This window comes from Diadema setosum, chromosome 4 (assembly GCF_964275005.1).
Source record: "Diadema setosum chromosome 4, eeDiaSeto1, whole genome shotgun sequence".
Taxonomy (NCBI): Eukaryota; Metazoa; Echinodermata; class Echinoidea; order Diadematoida; family Diadematidae; genus Diadema; species Diadema setosum.
The window spans coordinates 14,472,760-14,486,513 of record NC_092688.1 but is presented as its reverse complement, the minus strand read 5'-3'; the positions used below and the strand labels follow the sequence as shown (position 1 = coordinate 14,486,513).

At 37.5% G+C, this 13,754-nt stretch overlaps 1 protein-coding gene across 1 annotated transcript in view; it reads right to left on the bottom strand.

Annotated features, from left to right (window-relative positions):
• The window catches only part of LOC140226907 (oxysterol-binding protein 1-like), a 114,864-nt gene that overhangs the window by 90,954 nt on the left and 10,156 nt on the right, over nt 1-13,754 (bottom strand). Inside the window, exon 2 of the mRNA XM_072307336.1 lies at nt 12,614-12,822. Coding sequence (XP_072163437.1) covers nt 12,614-12,822 — 209 coding nt within the window. The remainder of the gene's footprint in view (nt 1-12,613; nt 12,823-13,754) is intronic.

Genomic DNA, 13,754 nt, shown 5'->3' with positions numbered 1-13,754 from the left:
TTTTTATTTTCGCGCTAGTTTCTGGTTGCGCGAAATGCGCGAAAATTTCAACACCGCGAAAATTTCCACTTTTACAGTATATTGCAGCAATTTGCTTTGTGCTGTTTGTTGCAACATGATTTGGGAAATAGTGGCATCCAGGTAGTTGTCTCATGCAAATTGTAATGGCAACAATCACTCGTACAGCTGAACTTCTTGTAGATGTTGACTGAGTTTTTTTTTTTTTTTTATGTGGAAGAGAAATAGAAGTTGCTTAGTTTTGTCGCTTTGTGTGCTATTTTTATGAACTATGATGTCCATACTTCAGTGTATGTGAATTGTACAGCACAATTATGATATTGCTTTGGTAAAGTACTACAGTAGTACTAGTTTTGCATTTTTGTGTGCTTTATTTTGACAGTAAAATTGCCATTGAAATAATTTAAGCATGCACCTGTATTTTGGTGTACAGCAAGAGTGATCGATGAATCTACAGTATATACCAAAAGAAACTTTGCGTTAATCAACAGTAACGTTTCATTAACGCAAGCGGTTTCACCTGAATCGTTAGTAACGCAAAGTAACGATCGGGAAAATTAACGTTTGTAGTAACGATGAGTAACGATGAGTAACGATGAGTAACGATCCCTAACGCAAATTAACGATGTTTCGTTAAAATTAACGATAGGTAACGCAAGAACTCACACGAGATTTTGGTTTTGTAACGAGACCTGGTGAAAGGACGACGTAGCCCCTGCCGAGTGTAGCGATTTAGCGGAGTCTTTTCGCGAATCGAATCACGATTTCGCGAATGGTTAATTTGCGACCGGCGTCACCAAAAACGCACGCCGGGCCGCGTGGCCACCAAAAAAGCCGGATGTTTGCCTTCAGTTTTGAAAATGAACAGCGGTAACTATCGGCTCCGTAAGCTGCTAGAATAAATGTCAGATGTTTGCTCTTAATTTTGGAAATGAATAACGGTAATATTCGACTCCGTATTATACAAAAATAAATGTCGGATGTTTGCTTATACTTTTGGAAATGAATAATGGTAAGATTCAGCTCCGTACGGTGCTGAAATTAACGTCAGATATTTGATTTTGCGTTCGGAAATCAATAGGGATAAAATACGGCTCCGGAAGATGCTGAAATAAATGTCGAATGTTTGCTTTGACGGTCGGATATAAGTGATAATGAATTTCAACTCCGTATACGATGATAAAATAAATGCTGGAAGTTTACTTTTACGTTCGAAAATAAATAATAATAATATTTAGCTCTGGAAGATGCTAAGGTAAATGCCGAATTATCCCTTTGGCGTTCGGAAATGAATAACAATAATAATAAACTTCGTACAACGACGAGATAAATGTTGGATGTTTGCTTTTACTTTCGAAAGTGAATAGCAATAACATTCGGCTCCAGAAGATGCTGAAATATATGTCAGATGATTGTTTTTACGTTTGGAAGTGAATAACACTAATATTTTGCTCCATACGATGCTAAATAACTGTCAGATTTTGTTTAAAATTTCGAAATGAATAACAGTAACATTTAACTGCGTTTGATGGTGAAGTTAATGTTTGCTTTGACGTTCGGAAATGAATAACAATAGTATTCAACTCCGTCCGATGATGAATAAATGTTTGATGTTTACTTTTATGTTCGAAAGTAAATAGCAATAACAATCAGCTCCGGAAGATGCTAAAATAAATGTTGAATGTTTGCTTTGGCGTTCGGAAATGAATAACAATAGTATTCAACTCAGTACGATGATGAAATAATTGCTGGATGTTCGCTTTTACGTTCAAAAGTAAATGGCAATAACATTCAGCTCCGGAAGATACTGAAATATATGTCGAATGATCCCTTTGACGTTCGGAAATGAATAACAATGATATTCAGCTCCGTACGACGATGAAATGCCGAATGTTCGCTTTTACGTTCGAAAGTAAATAGTGCTCAATAACATTCGGCTTCGGAAGATGCCAAAATAAATGTCAGATGATTTAAGATTGCTTGAACGTTCGGAAGTGACAAGCAGTAACATTCTGCTCCATAATTAAAATGCTAAAATGAATATCAGACATTTGCTATAAATTTAACATTTCGAAATGAATAACAATAACATTCAGTGGCGTTTGATGGTAAATTTAATGTCGGATGACGTTTGAATGTGAAAACCAGTATAACATTCGGCTCCGTACGATGATGAAATATGTCAGATGATTCATTTCACTTTCGGAAGTGGACAGCAGTAACATTCGGCTCCTTCAATCATAAAGTAAATGTCGGTGTTTGCTTTTGAATTTGGAGATGAATAACGGTAATATTCTGCTCCGTACGATGCTAAAATAAGTAACAGATTGTTGCTTGTACATTTGGAAATTATAAACGGAATCAATCGGCTCAGTTAGATGATAAAATAAAGAGCGGATGTTTGCTTTCACGTTCGGAAATGAATAACGATGATATTCAGGTCCGTAAGATGATAGAATGAATGTCGGTTGCTTGGTTTTACATTTGAAAATGATTATCGGTAACATTCGGCTCCGGAAGGTGTTAAAATACTTGTAAATGTTGAATGATTGCTTGAATTTCCACCAGAAATAAATAACGGTAATTTTTTGGCTCTTTACGGTGCTAAAACAAATGTCGGATGTTTACAATGTCTGCAAATGCTCCCATTTTCTCATTTCAAACGTAAATTTTGACCACTTTAATAGGCATCAACTTTTATAACAATCTATAAGCCTATTTGCGAAATCTTAGAACTCAGAATAACGGTATAAGATGATTAAATTTTCTATTCATTTATTTTAGGCGTGGGTACCTGTATCACGTCAGTAATACTTGATATTTATTTTTCTATGTTTAGTAGGACCGATAGTTTTGCTTGTTTGTTTTTCTTTTCGGGCCACCAAAAAATAAAAATCAATCATTTTTGTGGCCCGATTGGGCCACCGAAATAAAAGTTAGTGTGGAGCTCTGGCCTTTTGTGGATAAAGTGTCTTGCTGAAAGGCAAATAAACTGTCTGTATCGGGCTTCGAGGGGATTGAAACCGCAAACCGGTACCATGGCTAATTGATCCAGATTTTACTGAAGTACATGTATTTGAAGGTCAACTTTAGATAGACTTCTTTTTTTTTTTTTTGCGATACAGCTGGGGCTCCACGCGCATTTATTTACAACAACAGTACAATCGGAAGACGAGCAAAAAGAATGTCAGCACCAGGAGTAATTGCACCGGGCCGAAAGGGGAAAAGGATAAGTATATCCTGAATCTATACCCCCCACATCGACAAGAAGACAAACGATAGAAAAAAGAAAGAAAATGAATGGACCCACATGACGCATAATTTTGGTAAATCTGCGGGATATTCGTTATTTCATTTTGCTGTGTTCAAACTATACACCAGTTTTGCTTTTCGAGTGTGATCTTAATGCGTATGAATGTTCTATGGACTTTAAGTTTATAATGCGAAAGAGGGTAACTATAAAACAATTAACGACATTGATAACGCCAAACAATAGGAAATTTCAGAGTGCAAGAAAAATAAGATGTCCCGGAAGTACGCCAGACGTCATAATTGCTTTTTTTTTTTTTTTTTTTTTTTGTTCCTTTCTAGCTCCACAGCATCGTCTAGGAAAATCGATTTGACCAAGAACAAAAGCGTGTCCCTCTTTTCTTCCTGGGCAATTACCCCGGACCCTTCCCCTGGCCCTAATCCTAACCATAACCCAAACTCCTCGCCCTAAACCTAACCCTAATCTTTACTCTAACCTTACCATTAACCAGTATTTAGCGGGGGAGGGGGGGGGGGGAGGAGGGGGGGGGGTAATTGCCCTCTGGGGTTAATTGCCCGGATTAGGTTGCAACAAACAACAAAAACCTCTTCTCAGCCCTACACCTTCCTGATCTCCGTGTGTTGTCAGGTGAAACGACATGTTCAAATACAAGAATAAAACAACAGTAGGTATTGATTGAAACTCGACACCCATTCATGCCAGCCAGGCCAGGCTGAAATGTAACTTCAAAGCACATTCCGACAGCTGGCTGGCAAAACCACATGGCAAAGGAATTTGCGCGCGCGTGTGGATTGCTCAATTGGAGGCCTGGGAGCGGGAAAAACAAGGGTGATTTGATAGTCTGTGAGTTATCAAAAGCAGACCTTTCGAACATCGTTGTTTCGTTGTATCACAATTTTTTACATAGCCATGCAAAACGATTACTATACACTCATGTCATGACAAGAAATGAATCAATATTCCAAGACAAATACAAAGCAGCCTCGGGTACGGACGGTGACAAGAAACGCCACGCATTCACGATGCACGTCGGGGAGCAACAGAGAGGTGGGAAGAGACTCTTCCCGCCTCCCTGGGAGCAACATGGAGTTGGCAGGGAGGGGTGATCCTGGAGTTTGTGACAACTTCCCGATACTCCGTGACAACAGGGACTGGGAGGTAGAAGAGAGACACTCCACCTCCCTGGTGACAACACGATTGTGACGATCTCAAAGCATGGACCTAGAATACCACGCCCAGCAAATCTGCGTGCTTCTTCTCAAATTTGAAGGAACCTTGTCTCTGATCTGTTGAGTAGTTTTTGCTGAATATCAGGAGCTTTTCATGCCTGAAGTTCAAATGGATGGTTGCCAAAAATTTCATAATTTATAAATCTCTCAGTAATTTATCTTAGGCTGTTGATGCTGCCATAAAAACATTAGAAATTTCATGTGAACTAGTCAGGATAAAGACAAAAAATCTCCGCACAAAACAAATACAAGTATTTCTTTTTATTGTCATTGGTAGTCAAATTTGTGTTTTACAGATATGAATAAAGCAATAGGTATAGTATTAACTATTGTATTACACGTAGTAACACTTTCATGGTAAGTTTGACGTTTTAAACGGCTACATTAAGTTAACAAAGATCGCAGGAGAGTTTTTTTTTTAAGGAGTGCAACCATTTCTAAACGTGAAGGCATGTTAAATGAAAGGAGAAAAAAAAAATCAACGTTTGTAATCCTGGGTCTTCGACTAGAGCTATCTTTAATTAAACATTCCTTCTCTGTTCATCTCCAAGACCCCAGACCAGACTGTTCATGACCTCCGAGAATGCGCCAGTACGCGCGGTTTCTTCTGTTAATTGGTCTCTCTCTCTCTCCACCCCTCCCCATTCCCACTCTGGCACCTTGGCATCGTGGGATTTTTCATGTTTCTGGGTAAACTTTCATGTGAAAGCGTGCCTATCAAGTCACCACTTGACTCACCTGCTGGCAGTGTAATAATGCGAGCAGAAAGTGGCAGACATTTTCTTCTGCTGCCCGCTACTTTTACTGCCGAAATACTCGGCTTTGTCACCACACACTACCACCAATTATTCAGCGAGACACACGTTGTGTATTGGAATATAAATGGACTTTTGCACCTTCCTGAATTGAGTAAGTGTCTGACAGTTAAAAATCGTGACATCGCTAACGTTAGACAGTCGGCGTTAACAGTCGTTAGTTTTAGGCTTGCGTATGCGTGATTTCATGGGTTCAATGTTCGATGGAAATGTTGGCTCTGGGGAAAAAGGTGGCTTCGACATTTTTGCTTGCCCGATTCCATTGACTGCGCCCATGAGTACAAATTTGACCACCATGACAATACGACATTGCCAGGGGAGTTCTGCTCAACTATAAAATCTTTTCGGTATTTGTATCGCTATTTTGATGCCCTCCGCCGGCAGGAAATTGTCCGTAGTAAATATAAAGAACGACAGGCATCTCCGAGTCTCGCAATTTCCGAGATTTCTTCCCAGTCCACATGACAAGTCCGCTAACGCAAGATCTAAAAATTAACGCACAGTAACGATCTGTAACGCACAGTAACGATCATTCACGCACAGTAACGATCTGTAACGATCATTCACGCACGGTGATCGTTAATTTTGTAACGCAGAAAGATTAACGCAGTAACGATCGGCGCTTGCGTTACACGTACATTTAACGCAAAGTTTCTTTTGGTATATACTGTATATTAAATTCAATGACTTGAATATGAGATCATCTTTATTCTTGTCACTTTCTGTATATGTGAATCAATATACGTGTATATTGTAAATAAGTGTGATTCCCTTACATCTGGATAGTAAATACATACAGAAAACCAAAGTGAATTTTTCAAGGACCAACTTGCAAAATAGGTCAGCACAATATTGTATGTGTTTGCGAAACCACAATGTTAGACTTGCACTATCATGGCTATAGAAAAGCACTCAGAGAATACAGACCTCCGCCATGCAGTACATTTTCACCTACATTGTGATTTCTACCCATTGTTGTAGTTACATAAATGTTCATAAAGTATGCTGAAAATGACCCCATTTCTTTCGACCACCGCCCCCCCACCCCCCCCCCCAAAAAAAAAGAAAGAAAAACTTTGATCCAGGCAGTGATCCAGATCAATAACAAAATTGCATCATCTCTTCCTTGTATCATCATTAACTTTATTTCTTTGATTATACGGTATTCCATTCGATTCGTATCTAGTATTTTTTAAGTTATTTCACAAACAAACAAACAAGCAAGCTTCAACAGACTTTACAAACCAACGTCGCCAAAAACATTCACGAGTACACTTCATTCAGACCGGTGCCATATCGTTGTACGCATGCGCACAATGTAAATCGTATGCTACAAATCGCATAGTGTGAGGGTATGCATCTCAGCACCTGCGACAGAGGGCAACAGGGCACGATATCGCTCATTGTTGCACCGCCATGTATCGCAGTAAAAATCGTACAGTGTGAGTCCGCCCTTAGATAATTGGACAATAGAACATTTTAGATACCATACATGAATTTCCAATTGACAATGCTATCATACTACTTGTAGGTACAGTTGTAGTCACTTTCCACATAAATGTATAAGTACTGACTTCAATTAGACAATACTTTTTTCTTAAATCATTCCGAGGCTTTCTTCTTTAACAAGGGAATTTGAGTCCATCCCCCTACTGTAGATCTGTAAATTGCATGATAAGGATGATAAATCTGTAGAGAAATAATTCCAAATCTAGATCTGCCTTCTCATGGTAAAATTAATGAAGACACAGGAACACATTAAACATGTACATATCGAGAGAACAAGAACATACCTGTTATTTGATGTTAGGCCCTTCTAGATCGAGTACTGGTATTGTATGAGTACGACAAAATCTTCTGAAGTATCTCCAACACACACACACACACAAAAAAGATGGCTCCACTTCTATATCTAACAGCTGATTAATGACAACTAAAGAACTGTACACCATCGATCCCAATGAGTCTGTTCCTTTTAAACACAATGCACACATTCAGAACTGGATCTGCGCAGAGTTACAAAAACATTTTCAGCTGCGTGGGAGGAACAGGATACATACAATCTACATCAGACCGATGTTCACTCAAAACATTGATTACATGTATAGCGTAGACAGGAAAGACAGAAGGAACAGCTACACCTAGTAGTCTACACAATGAGCCACTGACAAGGCCATCAAACTACATATCTTTTCATTTTGTTGTAATCTTTTTTTTTTTTCTTTCATGATGTGGTTTGAATATATAGCCTATAGTCTTCCTCCATGCAAACATCACTGGAGCCAAAGGCAGGCAAACAGTAATGGCGACTGTGTCAGGTTGACTGGGCACCATCAGATCAGTCATCCAAACCCCCCACGATGAGAGCCATGGAAACCAGCCGCTGTTTACTCTAAAATGTTTCCATTCTTTGTGCAATCACAGGCAGCATATTTCACTGCCATGATGCGTGTTCAGATTGTACTTGTCCCAACTGCTTGTACAATTGGTTATCAAAATACCCCCCCCCCCCCATAAAAAATAGTAATAAGCATAACTTCACACCCTTCTCTTGGTTGACGTTAAATAATCTTTCCATTCAATGACATACAGTTGTACACGTACAACATGTACAGTGTATCTAGATACATACAGCTGTACATTGTAAGTGTACAGTAGCATCTACAGCTTATTTTCAAACTCTTTTTAGAAAGAGAAAAAATAATAACGGTGCAGACCTAAAATGACTAGGGAGAGAACTACATAGAAAAAACAAAAAGACTGAATGTTAAAAACTTGAGACTTCAAAGAAAATACACAAGCTATTCAACATCAAGAAGGTACGATATAGCTGTACATACGACTGTGTACACAGCACTTCTATTAAAACCAATATCGACCCTGGGTCAAACAAATCTGAAGCATCAATATCAGTTTCCTGAATGAATTCTTTGAGATGACTGTCTCTGATCATGTATCTATAAATGTTCACGGAAAAGGGGAGAGTTTCCAAATATGGCAAACATCCCATTTAGGAGACACCAGAGCAAATAATAACTGGCAGGAAATCAAAGGTCAGACATGGGTCACATTTGTCCAGAAAAACATCACATGTCACCCACGTGCCCAACAAAACAGCACCTGCATCTGTATATTGCATGTGAGTTCAATACTTTAAAAATATTATCCACAACTCGTCAAATGCTTGAATGATCAGAAAATTAATGCAAAATCAGGCAATGAAAATATCCAAACAGAATTGGAATACTCGAGTTCTAAAGTCATAATTTGCCTAATCCCTTTTAGTTTTTGATACCATAAGCATACATATTCAGTGTACAGTGTACATCATACAACCAAGATGATCTTCCTATGTTGTAGCAGAGAGTTACATTATGTAACAAAATATTACCCTATCAAAGTTGGGCTAAAGAACAATCTACAAAATGTGTATGCACAATCAACAGAAATCTAGGCCAGTCACTTCTGTGTAGCAAAAAAAAAAAAAAAAAAAAAAAAAAAAAAAAAAATCATTCATATATGACAAATTGTTCAAGGAATAATATTAGAAACATATCACATCAGTCATCACATTTTCAGCACACCCACAGTATGCAAACAAAACTTTTCTCTCTCTGAGCCGGCATGAATGGGTACCGATACCTAGTTAAGATTTCTGGCAGAAGTGCACACCACCTACAGTACTATACACTGTAGATGGCTTCCTGATTCACAGAGGATACATTACAGGTAGAGGTATTTTAAAACATATGTACGGCAGTCTCAGCATTTGATAGAAACTACAGTTGATTCATACAAACAAGCATCCTTAAATGCAAGATACTCACAGCCATGCAAGTGTACGTGTACCAGTCTACTCCAGTCACACCCTCATACCTACTCTATTGTGTACGTACATGTACATTGTACACTGTGTCACAACTGGTGAGCACAAGGGAAAAGCAAAATCAAACACTGACCACATAAAGTCATAATCTTTGAATCACATACTTTGTTTACAATCCCCATCACAGCAGCACGATTCACTCTGTCCTGCTGGGGACTGAACCAGGGGTGCTGATTTGTCATACCCCGGGAACAGGGTGAACGCGAGCATTCTCAGATACCACACTCTTAGCTGGTCCATTCCCGCAGAGCCGTCCAACTGGCACCATGCTTGCCACATTAGACTGTTTGCCCCACATATACAGGCAGTGAGCTCACAGTAGATCACAGTAAGCACTAATACTTTTCCGAATACAGTACGTAACTCTACTGGTATTACTCTGCAGAATACAGTGCCACAGCTCTCTCATAACTTCAAGATATCATACATAAGAATGATCACTGCCTGCAATTTCATTGAAGGACCCCCTCCCCTCTATCCCCCTCCCCCATATTTTCAATGTTTTTCCTTGTTTCATTTCTGGAATTGCCTACCAGCATGTACAGTAACCACAGTGACTTGAACTCAATACTCTTTCAATAGCCAACATGGTTTTAGGTTCCCAAGCATTGCTATAATAACCTATTGTTTCATCCTCAACACCTAAAATTTTTGTACAACTAGCAAAATCAATCGTCTTTAAAATCCATTGCAAGGTTATCAAGATATTTCAATATACTGGGTAATATCACAATACTAAAAGCCTAAACAGTCATAATATCTTAGAAAATTAATTAATTTAAGGAAATTAATACAAAGATGCTCCAGTAAACTACCATAACATTTGTACACATTAAAGTTTCTACTGTTTCAAATGTACAATGTAGGACTTTAAATGGCTCCTCGTGTCATATTGACCAAAGAAAAATAGTATTTTTTCTTTACTTTCTATTCCATGAATCTTCGTGAAAAATAAATCCTTTTAAATCTGCAAATGGATATCACAGTTACTTACAGTAAGTACAAATTTAACATGAAGGTCTCTAAATAGTATGAGACAGTTTTATGGGTCACCAAAGTTCTTCCATGGATGTAAAAAAAATAATCATCATCATCATAATCATAAAAAATAATAATAATAATAATAATAATAATAATAATAATAATAATAATAATAATTATTATTATTATTATTATTATTATTATTATTATTATTATTATTATTATTATTATTACTAGTATTATCATTATTATTATTATCATCATCATCATCATCATCACCATCATCATCATCATCATCATCATCATCATCATCATCATTATTATTATTATTATTATTATTTTCCTGTTCAAGGTACATGTAATACATACTGTACTTCTTATCCCCCACCCTCCAACAAAATAAAGTTACAACACTTTTGTAGCATTTATAGCATAACTTTACTACCAGCTGGTCTTCATGAAGTACTGTACAGTTTATTGGCAAGGAGTATTATACATGCAACTGGTCGATGGATTTTGAAGAGTCAAAGCCATGACTAAAAACTTGTAAGTTGTCTGTTTTAAGGTAACCCATGTTTCTGAACTGAGAGTGTCTCAATGGCATAATGTTTTGGCATAATGTTTGAGGTGTAAAATCTTCTGCCATTTCACAGGTCTTTTGCAAATTTTAATCAGGAGCTAGATTTATAATGACACTTCTTTTTTCAAGATCTGCCCATGAAACAAGTTTATCAAGTTTCAATCAAACTATTGGTGTCAGGTAATGTCCCATGTCTGTCGGTGCATCATTTATAAAGTTTACAAAAGAAAACTAATATTGGGATTCACTAGTAGCTCATGTCATTCTGTGTGGATACTTTATAATATCAGTAGCATTCTATCACAAATGTTTGTGAGTGCATGACCAACATGGACTTAACTGCCTGCGTAAGTTAAACTTTAGATTATTTACATGCTCACGGAAAAAAAAAAAAAAAATCATAAATTGTTTGAAATTACAAGTACCTCACATGAAAGGAATTAAAGTAGAAAATTACAGGGCAGTATGCATGACATTTTGGGTTGCAAAGACTAAATGAAACTAGATTAGATACAACAAGAATGTCATTAAAAAAAAAAGAAGAAGAAAAGTTGAGGCAGCAATGGCAAAAACAAAATATTTAGCTACTTCATAAAGGGGGAAAAATACACTGAAGTTCGAGTTAAATGTAGGCTGATGTGATACCAATGGCATATGTACACTAATGTCCCACATAGTATGAGTTAGATTCCTTGCACTAGGAAAATGCATGCAAATTCCAATATTCTTTATGAAATTGCAATGTACAAAATTATTGCACATCTTTCTTTCAAATGGAACACGTGGATCTCTTTTTGCATTTGTCCAGAAACCTTTTCTGAAATTAACCAAAGTAAATTGCTAAGTGATAACTCCAAATACAAACGTAAATAACTTGTTAAAATGGGGGCAGATGTTTGATGACTACTCAAAAAAACACTGTATAACTTCTCACCAAAGGTGTAGAAACTGGCTACAACTAATACCTGAAGACTGTCTCACAAAAGTTGGAAATGTAGGTAACACTTTTAATGGGGTAAACTTCCTTTACACAATCCCCATTCCCAAGTTACAAAGATTCAAAACAAGTGAATTTTCTCACAAAGATGACAGTGCAAACAAAATATTTTTTATGAACAACAGAACTTGACAAGATGGTGAGCTGTAGCTGATCTGAGCCAATGGTATTTTTATACTTCTGCATCATGTGCTCAATTCTTTAACCCTTTAGCAACTGAAGATTCTGTACATAATGGTCTACGGTTCCATAGTCTAAGGTACAGTAATATTGCTCCCATTTTAACAACTTTCTATTAATGACTTAGAATACAATGTAGCTCACTTCATGGTCACTTTTGTCTATCATAAATTATGTTTATTTGAAAGCCTATCAAGATCTTACCAAGAGAATGGTGTGTCACAGAAGTAATTCTGACATACTTCAGTTGACTTTCAACTAGTGAAATTACATTATATTTTCTATATGAAAACACAAAATAGTAAAGCATAAAACAATTTTTTTTTAAGATGGGCAGTTTCGGGCATTTTAGGGAGTAATAAGATGGGCGGTTTTGGGGCGATTCAGCTGCTAATGGTTTTAAAAAAAAAATGTGCAAAAGACAACTGATGAGGGCTACAAAGAGAAATTATTTTTCCTTTTTTTAATATCATATTAGTGTTAGTAAGATTTCAGTACCATTAGGTTCAAACTTAACATGACTTGCAGGACCACTTGATAAGAATTCAAAAAGCAATTTTATAGACTGAGCTGGGATTGCAGCTTTTCTGTAGCTCATACAATGGTATGCTCTATAAACTTTGGGAACACACAGCCAGAGAGAGAGAGCTTCATACCTGAATCTTCCTCCATCATCTGGATTGCTTTGGCTTTGGCAAGCTCAAGTGCTGTCACCCAGCGCTGTCGCTCTACCTCTGACGCTGCCTTCAGGTGGAATGTCTGTGCCCCGCTGGATATCACAAAGTTGCACGAGTCCTCCGTATCTATGTAAGCTCCGGCAAGGTTGATGGTTCCTCGACAGGTATGAGACATTTCTGCCTGATTTCTGTGAAGGAAAATGTGTTGAATGAAAGTAATGAAATGGATCACATTTTTATGCCATCTAGATCTAAGGCCAGGGGAATAAAGAAAAATGCTGCAGCTACACATATTATGAGCATATTACACAACAGGGGTTCTACAGTGTTATTTGTGAAAAGTTTAATGCATTCTCAGAAGACACTGAAAACATAAAAACTTATACAATGGTGTACACATGGTGTATACTATAATCAGCTAGATAATGAAGACCATAGTATTAGAACCAGGTAACAGATGTCTAGTCACAGTATCTGCATCACTTCAGTGACACTCCACTTATTCCCAGACATACACTATAACCGATTGCAGTTACATAGTTGGACAGTCCCTGCTACTCATCGACCACCTTTTGATTGAATACAATATGCCTTGTTTCTTACAAACAATCCCTCAGTTTCACCTTAATTTCATTCCACTCAAGGCAGAAAATACCGCAGATTCATATCCCGAGCTCAGATTGTTGACTCGTATCATACGCGCGGAATTATCGACAACAAACACAAGTGACATTTTTCACTGACAAGTGCAAGCTCATCATTTTAATCGACCACCTGTTTTCCCATTGAAAAACATGTAAACCCAGTAAATGGGCAAATATGCATTACAATAATTATGTGTATTGCTAATGAGGATTTTCTTCAATTCATTTTTCTTCCTGTTTCCTGAGGTTATTTACCTGTATCCCCCTAATTTCTCTTGATAATTGTATTCATGTTCAAATGTTCCAGTGTATTGCGCTCCATCCAACGTAATACTTTTGATTTAATAAGCGAGAAAGCCATTGCGTGAGGGTGGTCGATCTAAAAATAGGTGGTTGATGAGTAGGAGAGTAACTATATCTAGGGCACCAAGGTTTCTTCCGTAGCGTCATGTCTCAAGATTCGACCATGCGCAAAA